General features: G+C 38.7%; 3 protein-coding genes across 4 annotated transcripts; all 3 read right to left on the minus strand.

Annotated features, from left to right (window-relative positions):
- Nucleotides 1–783: 783 nt before the first annotated feature.
- LOC115633333 lies at nt 784–3690 on the minus strand. The gene is made up of 3 exons (XM_030530765.1): nt 3317–3690; nt 984–1521; nt 784–915 (listed from the first exon to the last, which is right to left on the minus strand). Exons 1-2 carry the CDS (start codon nt 3629–3631, stop codon nt 994–996), a joined length of 843 nt encoding a protein of 280 aa, XP_030386625.1. The 5' UTR covers nt 3632–3690; the 3' UTR covers nt 784–915; nt 984–993.
- A 3644-nt stretch (nt 3691–7334) lies between these two features.
- On the minus strand, nt 7335–9227 carry LOC115633272 (DNA-directed RNA polymerase II subunit RPB1). Of its 2 annotated transcripts, XM_030530681.1 has the most exons (2): nt 8202–9227; nt 7335–7802 (listed from the first exon to the last, which is right to left on the minus strand). In XM_030530681.1, exons 1-2 carry the CDS (start codon nt 9218–9220, stop codon nt 7358–7360), a joined length of 1464 nt encoding a protein of 487 aa, XP_030386541.1. In that variant the 5' UTR covers nt 9221–9227; the 3' UTR covers nt 7335–7357. The 2 variants fall into 2 exon arrangements, with proteins under 2 accessions (XP_030386541.1, XP_030386540.1); XM_030530680.1 differs by having other exon boundaries at nt 7335–9227.
- A 2969-nt stretch (nt 9228–12196) lies between these two features.
- LOC115633316 (uroporphyrinogen-III synthase) lies at nt 12197–13315 on the minus strand. The gene has a single exon (XM_030530746.1). The coding sequence runs from the start codon at nt 13084–13086 to the stop codon at nt 12265–12267; it is 822 nt and encodes a 273-aa protein (XP_030386606.1). The 5' UTR covers nt 13087–13315; the 3' UTR covers nt 12197–12264.
- Between the last annotated feature and the right edge of the window lie 546 nt (nt 13316–13861).

Raw genomic sequence — 13861 nt, forward strand, 5'->3', positions numbered from 1 at the left:
CCCACTGTTCGACTGTATGATCAACGAGAACTTTTGAAACACATCAGTTAGACGCACCATACTTGGTATACAGACTTGTATTATACACGCGCAGATAACATTAATTACAAACCTTATGAGCCACAATTTCTTATAAATATACCAGAGGAACGACAGGTGCGAACATCGCTGTAAGTTCCAACAACTGATCTGGTAATTACAATATCGTAACTAAAAGGGGTACTTATTAGTACATATATACTGAAGTTCCATCAAAATTGGCTGACTATATGCTACAGTACCTTAGGAACTATTGCCCAATTTGTTGAAACGCAAAATGAAATAACTTTTTTGGTTTTTTAAGCTACTCCAATCAAAATGTTTTGTGAAATTGGAAAACATAAATTTTGTATACCTATCTTTAAATAAAACTGTACAGTAAATGAAATTTCTGATGATATATCATAGGAAAATATTAACTGTAACTACATACTTGTATACTACGAGTATATATTCAATATTTGATTACAAACTTGAAGCAATTTACAGAAATTACAGAAATAATAGAAGAAACATTGACTTATCACTTTTTACACCCAATGCGGGCACGTGTAATTGTTTTTCAGCTTAAATTCTTAGATTTATACCTATCTATACAGAAAATTTGATAACAGATGTGGTAAGGTTACACGTCAAAATTGTCAGACTACTTATAACAAAGCAAAGATTACAGCTTAACTATGAACTGAAATCATCTCGGAGATACAGGAGACTTCCAGACTGAAATCAAAATAAATAACTTATGGGAATCAGACCAAGTCTTATAAGCTAACTTAGTGTAACAAAGGATTCTTAGGCATATTTTAAATCAAATTCTTATAACTTATCTATATTTTAAAAAGATGTATTGAGTGGCCGGCGTCATGTGTATATCATCTGTAAAAGTGAATTCGAATAGATGTTACATTTCTAAAAATATACCCTAAAAGAGAGGAAATACTTACAAAAATGTCATTAGGAAGAATATGGTTTATCCAACAGTCCCATATCCGCCTTGTATAGTATGCGATTAAAGTGAAATTGAATGGCATTTCTGGTGCGAGTAGAGTACTTTTTCATTTTACACTCCAAATACTGTATATAGAGCGCCATATCATCGTTTTCCTTACTCTCGTTTGGGACTTGGGGTTGGGGGCATGACGTGGACAATGCGGAATTATTAATGCTGGGCTCCGGCTTGATATCCGAGTCTATTGGCTCCCATTTTAATATCTTATTGTAATTTTTGTTGTCGTTGGGACTCAGTTCTGTAGAGCTTCTTTTTCGGGCATTAGTATTATAAGTCGGATACGCTACATCGTGCGGTTCCAGCGGTTTCATCTTCATGGCTTCAAACTCGGCACGAAACTCTTTAAACGCAGACTGAAACATTTTACTATTTGGTTGGGAATCCACAAATTCACAATCGCTCTCGTTTAGATCATCGGACAGCGACATGATACTGTTGTCCGAATACAAATGGCTGGTGTCAGGGCTTGCAATCTGTAAAAAGAATGCGAAGGTAAATGGTATGCAATATGTTCTTGTATGATCAAATAATATATATCAACAATTCTTTCACTACAAAAATAATTCCAATTTTTTAAATGTTTTCATTTCTCAATGAAGAATATGATTCTTAAAGAATCCTGAAGATTCCTACTATCGGTTCGCTTATACTTTTGTTTTTTTTTATCAACGAACTATATTGATGTATAATTTTCCATATAGTTTTTGGATATGTATTATAAAAAGCATTTAATGTATGTAATATGTTCTTGTGAGATCAAATAATACATATCAACAAATCTTTCACTACAAAAATAATTCCAATTTTTAATATGTTTTCATTTCTCAATGAAGAATATGATTCTTAAAGAATCCTGAAGATTCCTACTATCGGTTCGCTTAAACTTTTGTTTGTTTTTTATCAACGAACTATATTGATGTATAATTTTCTAAATAGTTTTTGTATGAACAGTATTGTTTCTCTTTCTTTTCACCAAAGAGTTATGAGTATGTCTAATTGTGAAAGTTATCTTTTAGTTAAGTAATATACATATACTCGTATATTTTAAGAATAAAATATTGGACTGCATTGTTTCGTTTGCATTTCACGAACTACTCCTATATTCAAGAATATTTCTACTGACAATTTTAAACTTTCTTTGGTAAAAGCTTTAACTTAAGGCTGTTTATGAATGTTATTGGGTTGAATGGCATCACTTAGGTCTTCCAGTTCCATTATATTGAAATGTGTCGATGATAAAAAAAAAACAACAACCGGACTTAAAAGGATCCGAAATTGCTGTTTTAAGCATAGGGAGAAGAAGAGGAAGACGCAGTTCCTATATTTTGTGATTTAAATGAAATATAACATTTGTAATCGTTTTCTAGTTTCATGCACATCCATGAAATGATTTCAAAATTAATAAAATTGTAGCATTTTTATAGCTATAAAGGTTTGGATGTCCGAATCGTTCTGATAGGGTTGTTAACTAACTACATAATAATACTCATATTATTAGCTTTAAAGTTTTCTAAACTTCTTCAAAAGTAGGAGCACAAACAAGTTTTCCTAAAATATACAGTTTTGATTTAAAAAGCTCTTCGATACTGAGAATTAAATCAATATTTTGTAGGGACACTTGAAGCACTTGATGGAAATTAATACAGGGTGCGCCATCTTTTATGTCGGTATGTAAATATTGAGTAACTTTGTCATTAGTGAACCGATTGACTTGAGTGTTGAAAACCTCAGTTCAAGAAATTGTACAGAACCAAATTAAAGAAAAATATCTCATACTTGAAATATCTCAATGTTTACATACCGACATAAAAGATGGCGCACCCTGTATAAACACCCAAGAAGTGATCACTAACTGATCGTATTATTTTTGTGATCAGTCGATCACTGATCGTTCTATTAGACAACGAGATGATCAGTACTTAGTCATGGCACAGCTAAAAGGTCAGAGATATGTTTATGTATATACATAGGTCTATATAAAATAACAAATTCGCAGCTACAAATACTCACGGTCACTGCTCTCTGAATATCTCAATAGAGACTGAGTAACGTAAATCACAGCTTCGCTCGTCGCTCGCCTAGAAAACATTGCCTCTCATGTGTGTAAAAGGTATTCGTGGCAGTTGACTTACTCAATTCTATTTGCCACCTCTACTCTCTCTCTCTCTCAGCTCGATTATAATTTATCAAAGCTCTCTCTCCCTCCCTCTCTCTCTCTCACTCAAATACATACATACACAAGAATAGTAAAACTGTTTTACAACTTACCTGCATTGTTGTAGTATCGTTAGTTTTTAGCAGGAAAGTCATATGTGATGCCCACCAGCGAGGATTCGCGACGCCCTTGCGATGCTGACATCTAAAGACAGCCATAAGCGAGTTCATCTTTCTCTTTATCTCCTGGAAATTAATGCCCATATCATGGGCAATCGCTGCCCACGCAAGGTTCCTCTCATAGCGGTTCTGGTGGCCGCGGTGTTCCGTATCCCAAAGCACCCTATTCAGTTCGTAGAGCTGAATGAGCTTCACAGTGTTGTCGCCATCCCAGACTACAGAACTATTCTTCTTGTTTCTACCATCCATTGTTTCTGGTGGCCTAGTCTGCCTTTATAGTTTTTCAATTCAATAAAGTCACTCGTGACGACTGAATCGAACCACCAACCAACCATTCAACTCAAGCGGAGAACACAAACTGAAACTGAGAGTTTGAATGTTTTGGTGCTGTTATTAACATACTCGTACACACCCGCTCACTCACACACATTCAGGTTGTTATACATACGAGAAGGAGAGAGGGAGATACACACAGTGGGCCTCTTAACAAGATTTCGTAAACGAATTGCTGTTCACGCGGAGTAAAAAGTAGATCAACTTTAAAGCGGCATTTATTTTAAGAATATTCATTTTCTTTTGAAGCTTGTTTCTTTAGTCCTTATATTAAAAGCGAGCTTAGGAGAGCAGTTACGTTCTGCTAAAAATATAGGAGATGTAGTAATAACTGCTTATTAAAATTTCTCTGTATTAATTATTCATTTAAACATTAAATTAAATTCTGAGCAGTTAATTTGTGATTAAAATATATAAAATAATTGTAACTGCTTCGAGCAGTTTTAAAATTTCTTTGTATAAATGAAAATTAATTAATTTTTGAAATATTTAATAATACATACATCTTCATTTTCCATTAGTAATAACTGTTTAAATCAGTTTTTAAAATTCCTCTGTATTAATTCATTTAAACATTAAATTAAATTCTGAGCAGTTAATTTGTGATTAAAATATATAAAATAATTGTAACTGCTTCAAGCAGTTTTAAAATTTCTTAGTTGAAATGAAAATTAAAGCAGTTTAAAAATAAAAAATCATGCATATCTTAAAAATAATTAAGTTTGGAAATTAATTTTTCTTAATATTAATTTATTTTCGTTTCCTTATCCAGAGCTGTGATTGTAAAGAAACTTATTTTTCGGTTTAAATGATGTTAGTTGACTTTCGCCAACCAATACCACTGTGCGGCGTTATAGACAGTCGTGTACACATAAAGAAAGAGGCAGCTATCGCTGTTGCTTTTTAATACACAAACGTTGGGGGTTGAAATTGAATCGCTATGCTGTGTTGTTGTTACTCAGTAAGTGCGTGAGAGAGTTCTCTCGCGTATATGAGAAGAGTGTACACAGTGTTGTTCTCTGTTTATTTTCTCCGCTAACTTACAAACACGACATGAAATACATAACTGTGCTTGCGGGTCGAAAATTGCAGATGTTCGTTTGTACAAGTATGCTTATTTCTACGCACGCTCCATTGATGTTGTTGTCTTTGCTGTGAGAGAACCAGTATACTAATGTATGTAACCGTTGTCAGTTGCAACTATACACACATGTATGTACATATACGGATATCAAATATTTTATTGCTGGGAGAGAGAGACAAAGAGAGAGATAGGGATATAGTGAGAGTGTACGTGAAATCATTTACTCATAACAGACGTACAGCCAAACATTCGAGAGAGAACATACTTACAAGTTCTGTCGTACACTCACATCAGTGGTTTCTTAATGCCCTACACCACATGTGCTACGATTTATTTAGAATTTTTTTGAGCTATCATACGATACATGATTTCAAAATAGTCTACAATATATGTACATACAAGTGATGCAATATTGAACAGATTTTGTAAAAATATTAAATGGAAATACTTTTTAATGTATATATTATGTGAAAATCCATCATCCTATCCTAGTCATTAGTTCGTTGCATTTAAATTGGGAAAGAAGAATGAAACGTGTCTTGATTATTACTTGTATAACAATTAAATTATTTAAGGTTTCAGTTGCCGAAACTTTTCAATTTATTCATTGAGTGTTTTATGGACGGGGATTGGGAAATACAACGAAATATACCTCTTTTAAAATACTAAAAGGATGATCTGTACAGTCACCTTGGAAAGCTCAAATTCTTTTCAAATTAACGAACTTTGCGAAAACTAAACCATTTCCCAAAAAAAAAAAATTTTTAAACTTAATCTGGAGACGTTCTGGCGTTACAATTGAACCTCAGAAAATAAAAAAAAATTTTCGTTGAAAAAAGTGCCTGACTGGAGGGAAAGTTACGACCAACTTCTAAATAATACGAATACTGCTATATTCATGGGAACATTGGCAACGATTGCATTTCATTGAAAAACTCTATTCCGAAATAATTTAATAAAAATATGGATTTGAAAACTGAAAACCAGCCAACCGATTCAAAAAGTTCCATATAAGTATTCGAAAATTGCATCTGCTCTAGATACATTCTGGCATACAGTATTTCTTAGTCGAACACGTCCAACCATTTCGGCTTAAATATTATGCGCATATAGAAAAGAACAAAGTGAAGTGTGAATATTGAGATCAAAATTGTGTCTACACACAGATAGTAACTATGTATATACATACGTATTTACTGATTCAGACACAGACGTACGTTTATAGCATTGGATAAGAGCGAGAGAGCACGAGTTTTTGTCAAAAGTTTTGATGAGCACAACGGCTCTTGCTCAGTTTCGTAAGCTTGGTAGAGTAGTTCACCAAACTGATACCATCATCCTCCAACTTTTTTCGTACATTAAAGCAGCGCCTTCTCTCTATAACAAAAATGCCATTTGACTATTTCGATTTACAAAAAGAAATACATATGTACATATAGTAGACATGAATGCATGAATTGGAAAACCGTTCCAGCCACTATAATTACTTTAGAGAAAGGAATTCCGCAGATTATTATACCCTTCTTCGTTATATCCGCTCGTTCCACACATCCTGTTTAGAGGAACCTCTTAAACTAATATAAACAAGTAAAAAAGCTAAAGTCGGGTGTCCCGACTTTGAAATACTCTGTACATATGTTTACAATAATTATAGAAAATAAAAAAAATTAAGAAAATAAAAAAAAAATTTGATCGATTTTACCTCTCTCGGTATTCGAACTCACGTAAAGGGTGTATAATTGCACATTTACATAGCAATTGCGTCTGTGTGAGTGTATGTATGCCTATGCGCATCAATTCGTGTCTGTGTAAGCATTTTCGCAGTCAACCAAACAGCAACATCAACAACAGCCGCGGGCAGCGCTTGAGCAGCGCTGCAGCAGCGCTGCATCAGCAAATATATTTATGGCTATAACTTCTTGTTAAATCGGTCTATCATAATGAAATTTGGCATACGGACACATAATAACTAACTGGGGGTATTTCCAAAATTTTAGTTCGAAATTCCAAGAATTACGGGAGTTACGATTTGCGGGGTAGAGGGGGGAGGGAGGGGAATTCCAAAATATACATTTTCTGCGTATTCACATAAGGCATCTGGGACTAAAATTTGGTGTTCCTAGGTCTTATAGTCTCCGAGATATAGGCGATTATACAAATGGAAAATCGGGAAAACCCCCATAGGGGGGAAGTGGGGGGGAAAATCAAAAAAATAAAACAAACTCGTATAGAATACACACATAACGCATCTTCGTGCAAAATTTGGTGTCTCTATCTCTTATAGTCTCTGAGATCCAGGTGTTCATACGGACGGACAGACGGACAGACGGACAGACGGACAGACGGACAGACAGACAGACAGGGCTAGATCGACTCGTCTCGTCATGCTGATCAAGAATATATATACTTTGTGGGGTCTGCCACGCCTCCTTCTGCCTGTTACATTTTTCAGCTCCCGCAAACCTAATATACTCTTGTACATTTCATGTACAGAGTATAAAAACGTTATAAGACCCTTGTGTTTGTTATGCGTTTCAATTTTTATTTTCCTATTCTATTTAGTAAGCGGGGGCCGATCCCTGGTTGTTGCATGGAGCTGGTTTTAAAACGCTGTTGCAACTAAGAATATAACTATTGGAACAAGGTGGAGCCGGTATAGATAAACCACCATCAGCAGCTTGGCCGTAATTTGAGCTTCTAGGTGATCCCAACATCTGGCGAGGGGAATACGGTGAGAAGCCTTGCGGTGCTGAGTAACTTTGAGGAGCAGGAGCAGCGTAGCTGGGAGCCGCAGGCGCTGAGTAAGCAGGTGCCTTAGGTGCTGGAGCTGAGTAACTAGGCGCGGCAGGCGCAGAGTAACTTGGAGCAGCTGGTGGAGCGGCTGGTGCTGAATAGCTGGGAGCCTTGGGTGCTGGAACTGAATAGCTTGGCGCCGATGGTGACGAATAGCTGGGAGCCTTGGGTGCTGGAGCTGAATAGCTAGGCGCGGCTGGAGCGGAGTAACTTGGAGCAGCTGGAGCTGAATAGCTAGGAGCCTTAGGCGCTGGAGCTGAATAGCTTGGTGCGGCTGGAGCTGAGTAGCTTGGTGCTGAATAGCTAGGAGCAGCTGGAGCGGAGTAAGCAGGAGCCTTGGATGCTGGAGCTGAATAGCTTGGCGCGGCAGGAGCGGAGTAACTTGGAGCAGCTGGAGCTAAATAGCTAGGAACCTTAGGCTCTGGAGCTGAATAGCTTGATGCGGCTGGGCCTGAATAACTTGGTGCGGCAGGTGCTGAATAGCTGGAAGCTGCTGGAGCTGAATAGCTTGGCGCGGCAGGTGACGAATAGCTGGGAGCTGCTGGTGCTGAATAGCTAGAAGCAGGAGGTGCTGGAGCTGAATAGCTAGGCGCGGCTGGAGCGGAGTAACTTGGAGCAGCTGGAGCTGAATAGCTAGGAGCCTTAGGCGCTGGAGCTGAATAGCTTGGTGCGGCTGGGCCTGAATAACTTGGTGCGGCAGGTGCTGAATAGCTGGAAGCTGCTGGAGCTGAATAGCTTGGCGCGGCAGGTGACGAATAGCTGGGAGCTGCTGGTGCTGAATAACTAGGAGCCTTTGGTGCTGAAGCTGAATAGCTTGGTGCGGCAGGTGCTGAATAGCTAGGAGCCTTAGGTGCTGGAGCTGAATAGCTTGGTACGGCTGGGCCTGAATAGCTTGGTGCGGCAGGTGCTGAATAGCTGGGAGCTGCTGGTGCTGAATAGCTAGAAGCAGGAGGTGCTGGTGCTGAATAACTAGGAGCCTTTGGTGCTGGAGCTGAATAGCTTGGTGCAGCTGGGGCTGAATAGCTTGGAGCGGCAGGTGACGAATAGCTGGGAGCTGCTGGTGCTGAATAGCTAGAAGCAGGAGGTGCTGGAGCTGAATAGCTTGGCGCGGCAGGAGCGGAGTAACTTGGAGCAGCTGGAGCTGAATAGCTAGGAGCCTTAGGTGCTGGAGCTGAATAGCTTGGTGCGGCTGGGCCTGAATAACTTGGTGCGGCAGGTGCTGAATAGCTGGGACCTGCTGGAGCTGAATAGCTTGGCGCGGCAGGTGACGAATAGCTGGGAGCTGCTGGAGATGAATAGCTTGGCGAGGCAGGTGCTGAATAGCTTGGCGCGGCTGGTGCTGAATAGCTAGGAGCAGCTGGAGCAGAGTAAGCAGGCGCCTTGGGTGCTGGAGCGGAGTAGCTTTGCGCCGCTGGTGCTGAGTAGCTTGATTTTGAATTATAATTTGGTGGAGTTCCGTACGCTTCTGGCGGAATGGAGAGCAAGGCACGGATGAGACGCTCACTGAAGTCGTTATAAGCCGCATTCACATCTTGAGTATCCTGAGCGCTCTCCGCCAACTGTTCCGATGCGACAAACGCAATAAAGCAACCGGTGGCCAAAAATGTTAATAATCGCGCTCCGTACATCTTTAGGCTTCGATCATTAAACTACAACTAGTCGGTGTATGAGAGTTGGCCAATTCTTATAATCACTCGAAGTACGAAAGTCAGCAAAAATAAAAATGTGCCACCGAATAGTTCTTGCGCAAATATGCGTTGATGGTTTCACTTCGATCCGTTCTCTACACTCTATAATGAATATACTTTTGAAGACAAGAAGAATTGATATATTTTGACAGCAGCTGGGGACAGGGCTCTTCTGTAAAATGCTCTTTTAATTATGGAATACCCACGATTTTATATGACTTTCTTAGTTTTGTGAAATATAACTGAAACAATTTAGGATTATTTTCCTTAAAATCAGTATCGCAGAGCATTTCATAGTCGGACGAACTAATTATACCCTGTACCCAAAAGGGTACAAGGGTATATTAGTTTTGTGCGAGTGCACATGGAACACACAGAAGGAGGCTTGGTAGACCCCACAAAGTATATATATTCTTGATCAGCATGACAAGCCGAGTCGATATAGCCATGTCCGTCTGTCCGTCTGTCCGTCTGTCTGTCCGTCTGTCTGTCCGTCTGTCTGTCCGTCTGTCTGTCTGTATGAACGCAAGGATCTCCGAAAGTATAAGAGCTAGAATAACCAAACTTGGTATACAGATTCTCCTGAGACCGAGAAAGGACGAGTTTGTTCATTTTTTCTGATCCACCCCCCCACTCCCCCCCTATTAACGATTTTCTATAACTCCCGTAATTCTTGGAATTTTGAAGTCACATTAGGTTAGTTATTATATAACCGTATACCAAGTCTCATTATGATAGAATGATCGGAAAGAAAGTTATAGCCATATAACCAGGCCCAATGCACACATACATACATATGTACAAGTACACAAACACGCATAAGGCACGATTCTGATGTAAATGTAAATGTATGTATGCATGCATGGAATATTTTATATTTAATTTAGTTAATTAATTAAATTAATTTAGTTAATTAATTAAATTTAATTAATTAATTTAATTACTTTTTTGTGGGGTGATACAGGGTATTTAAGAGTTGAGCCTGCTCGACTTTAGCATTCCTTTCTTGTTTTAGTTATTATTTATTTTTGCCCAAATCAATTCTTTCGATCGGATTTTGTTTTATTGGACGAGTTGCTGGTGTTGAAATCTGCTAAGGTAGGAAATGATTAATACAGCGTATGTCAGCAATGCAGTTCTACACAGAAAAAAAACAAGTAGTTCTAATATTATTTGCATCGGATAAGTCTCACAAAAGAGAAAGCAGAAGGTACTGCGACCATATGTGACCCAATGGTGCCTTTCAAGTTAATCCAGGAAGGATTTCTGGTCGCTCTGGTCATCGATAGGCTCATGAGCTTAGTATAGTACTGATCTTGGTTATTTTTTAATTAAAGTACTTTTAAATTCAAATTAAAAGTAATAAAGCAATAATTTCGGTAAAGTGCTATCTGTTTTAGAAAATCAAAATATCATTAAATAAAACAAAAATTGCCCCAAAATGGGTTAAAAATGTTCTTAAATTGAATTTCTTTGTAGAATATTTAAGTGAATTATTGAATAAATTAAAATCATCATCAATTGCAAAGTTTATTAAGTTAGTAAATATTTTTGCAGTGCAACGATCTGCGAACGGCCAATAATACTGCTGATTATATGATTGAAGGTATGTCTATATCTTTATTAATATTATAGCTTTATGGGTTAATAATTTACATTAGTTTATTCTTATTAACATATTTCCTCGGGTCCCCCACACACATACTATATGTAAGCATATACAAATCGGTGTAAAGATTTCTGGGCAATGTTTTTTTTTATTGCTTATGAAAATATGGCATTTTTGACCCAGTCGCTGAAAACCGCATACAAAGCACCCGCTTGTTTATAATTTGTCAAGAAAGTGTTTTTACTGCCCTTTTTCCCCCAATTGGCGATGTATACCATAGTCAGAACTTTTTTATATTAATGTACAAACTTAAGAAGTGAAGCTTTTCCATCTTTTCATTAAAGAGAGGGCTGAAGCAATGTTTTGACAAAAGGGTCCCAAAATTTTCAACTTGGAAAGCGAGACAAGGTTTTAAATATTGAAGTCAGAGAATACTAAAAGGTTCAAATTGTGTCCATCATACGTCCATCTGTTCGACTGAATGAGCTTCGAGAACTGTTCAACCATAATAGCCAAAACAGCTAGAAACATACAACTTGGCGTGTAGACTTATTTTTTTATTTTTCAGCTATATAAACGGGACGATCAGTGGAAAAATCACTCTCTTAGTAGCAACAACTTTTCTTTTTAAATAATAACTAGTAACAACATTTTGTTTTTATAAGTTTTTATTAGTGTCGGTAGATACTTTGAAGTTTTATCGAAATCGCTGCTTTATAGGAACGATCGATTGAAAAATTACTCTTAATACCAAATAGTTTGTTGTTTAAAAAGATATTTTTACCCAAATTCTTGGTTATCAGTATTTAATGATGCCTCACTCCACTGTAATGTTTGATCGCCATAGGAAAGTTGACCTTATTTGAAAGATTATGGTGGACATAGTCACATGGATTTATAAATCCGAAATTGGAGGTATATTTTAGTGCAGTCCATCGAGAAATTTGTTTGATGTTTATATTCTAAACAACAAACAGCTGTAACTTTCCGGTAAATAATCGTTCTTGGCTTTCTAGAGATTGGCTCTTCTCAGCTATTCGGGTGCTGCCTTTCCTAAATATCTGGCGCTATTACTGAGAACAGTTAAAAAGGGTGTACAATAAAATATATTCAACAATTTGTAAAGGTTGTAAAAAAAATTGCATTTAATGCTGGGCTCACAAAATTTTGTACTCAAGAAGGTCGGCCGATCGGGCACAGAGACAATATATGTAAATACATATATCCTCTATGGGAAGATATATATATATATATATATATATATATATATATATATATATATATATATATATATAGAGAGAGAGAGAGAGAGCGGGAGAGAATGAATAAACTTGAATATAATATAAATTCCTAAACAAAACAATTAACAATTAAATTAGGCTGTGTCGGCAGTGGCTGCTGCGCGGTCTCTCAGCAAACGCTCCCGACTCTCCTGCGGATTGAGCAGCACTTTAACCAAATGCTCCACCGTGGGACGCTCGGCGGTGCAGAACACTTTCAAGCCCTGCGATTCGAGTGCTCGCCTTGTGCTCGGTCCAATGGCCACCAGCTTCCAATTGTCCAGCGAAATGTTATGCGCCTTGAAGTACTCATTGGCACAATTAACGCCCGAGGGTGAGAAGAAGGCCAGGAACTCAATGTTCTCCGCCTTGAGGGCCCGTTCCATGCACTCTGCCAGCTGTGGACTGCACTTTGTCTCATAAACCTCGCAAGCATCCACACAGAAGCCGTTCTCCACCAGCTTGGAGAGCAGCGTGTCTGTCGCCAAATTGCCGCACGGCAGCAGCAGAGGCAAGTCCCGCGATCCATCGAATGTGTCCACAATGTATTCCGCCAAATTGCGCGCATTCCCCGTCTGCTTGCCGTGCGTGAAGAGCTGTTGCAGCGAACTCAGCGCCAGATTGTGCGTAACCTCGCCAACGGCATAGTTATGCAATAGTTTCCAACCACCGGGCAGCGGCTGCAGTTGCAGCGCCTCGCAAACAGCCTCCACACAGCGGGGACTGGTGAAGATGATGCCCGCATATTTGTCCGGCGTTTGGAGTTTGGCGCGCAGCTCGACGAGATTCTTGTAACCGAAACTGAGGGTCGGCACGAACAGCGGCCGAAAGTTGTGACCCAGCAGGGTCTCCGCATATAGATCAGTGCTTTCCGATTCCGATTTGAAAATAATCACCGTCCGCTGTTGACTGCTCATTCTGTTAATTTGCTTCTGCACCTTGCGGCCCGATGTCGACGATGCTCTCTGCCGTCTTCGTCTTATTCGCGATCGATCGTGGATCGATGTGGCTTCGATATACCTTCACCAGTCACTGCACTTTGTTGGCAGTGACCGAAAATTGTTGTTCATTACTTTTATAGCGCGCCGGGTCGTGCTAATTTTGTGCAGGCAGCGGTGCTTCAATTTCCCTTGCACTGTGCAGGCCGGTGCTGTTACAACAACAGCAACAACAACAGCCAAACGCACCAGCTGTCCGAAAAACAGCAGTTGCGTTGCAGGCTGGCAACGCCACGAAAGCGCGCCACGCTAAATGGGAATACAGCGGGACAGCTAACTGAATATTTAGTTTATTTTTAATGTTTAAACGTCGCATGCATACTTTGTTTGATATTGGGCCGGCTTGTGCTTATTTTGTGTCGTCTCTTGCAGTTACAACCACAACAGCTCGCCACCTGTCAGCTTTTGAGCGGTCGCCACGACAGCGCTGCCAGCAGCCAAACAGTTTAAGAAAGCGCGCGCTTTTCTGTCGCCATTTAAAAATTCAAAAGTACTGTAGTTTTAGATTGCAAGTCAATATACAAGTACATGTGTATGTATTCCGAATATGAAATTCGAATTGCGTTCATAAACTCGAATGAAAAGTTCATTTAACCAATCAATTTTATTATATTGTATTGAACACTCATTTTACATTGTCATTATACATTGTCTTATTTATAAACTTTTTGTATGAATTGCAAGAAAAATAAGG

The sequence above is a fragment of the Scaptodrosophila lebanonensis genome, unplaced genomic scaffold (assembly GCF_003285725.1).
Source record: "Scaptodrosophila lebanonensis strain 11010-0011.00,11010-0021.00 unplaced genomic scaffold, SlebRS2 tig00001418-arrow-arrow-pilon, whole genome shotgun sequence".
Lineage (NCBI taxonomy): Eukaryota > Metazoa > Arthropoda > Insecta > Diptera > Drosophilidae > Scaptodrosophila > Scaptodrosophila lebanonensis.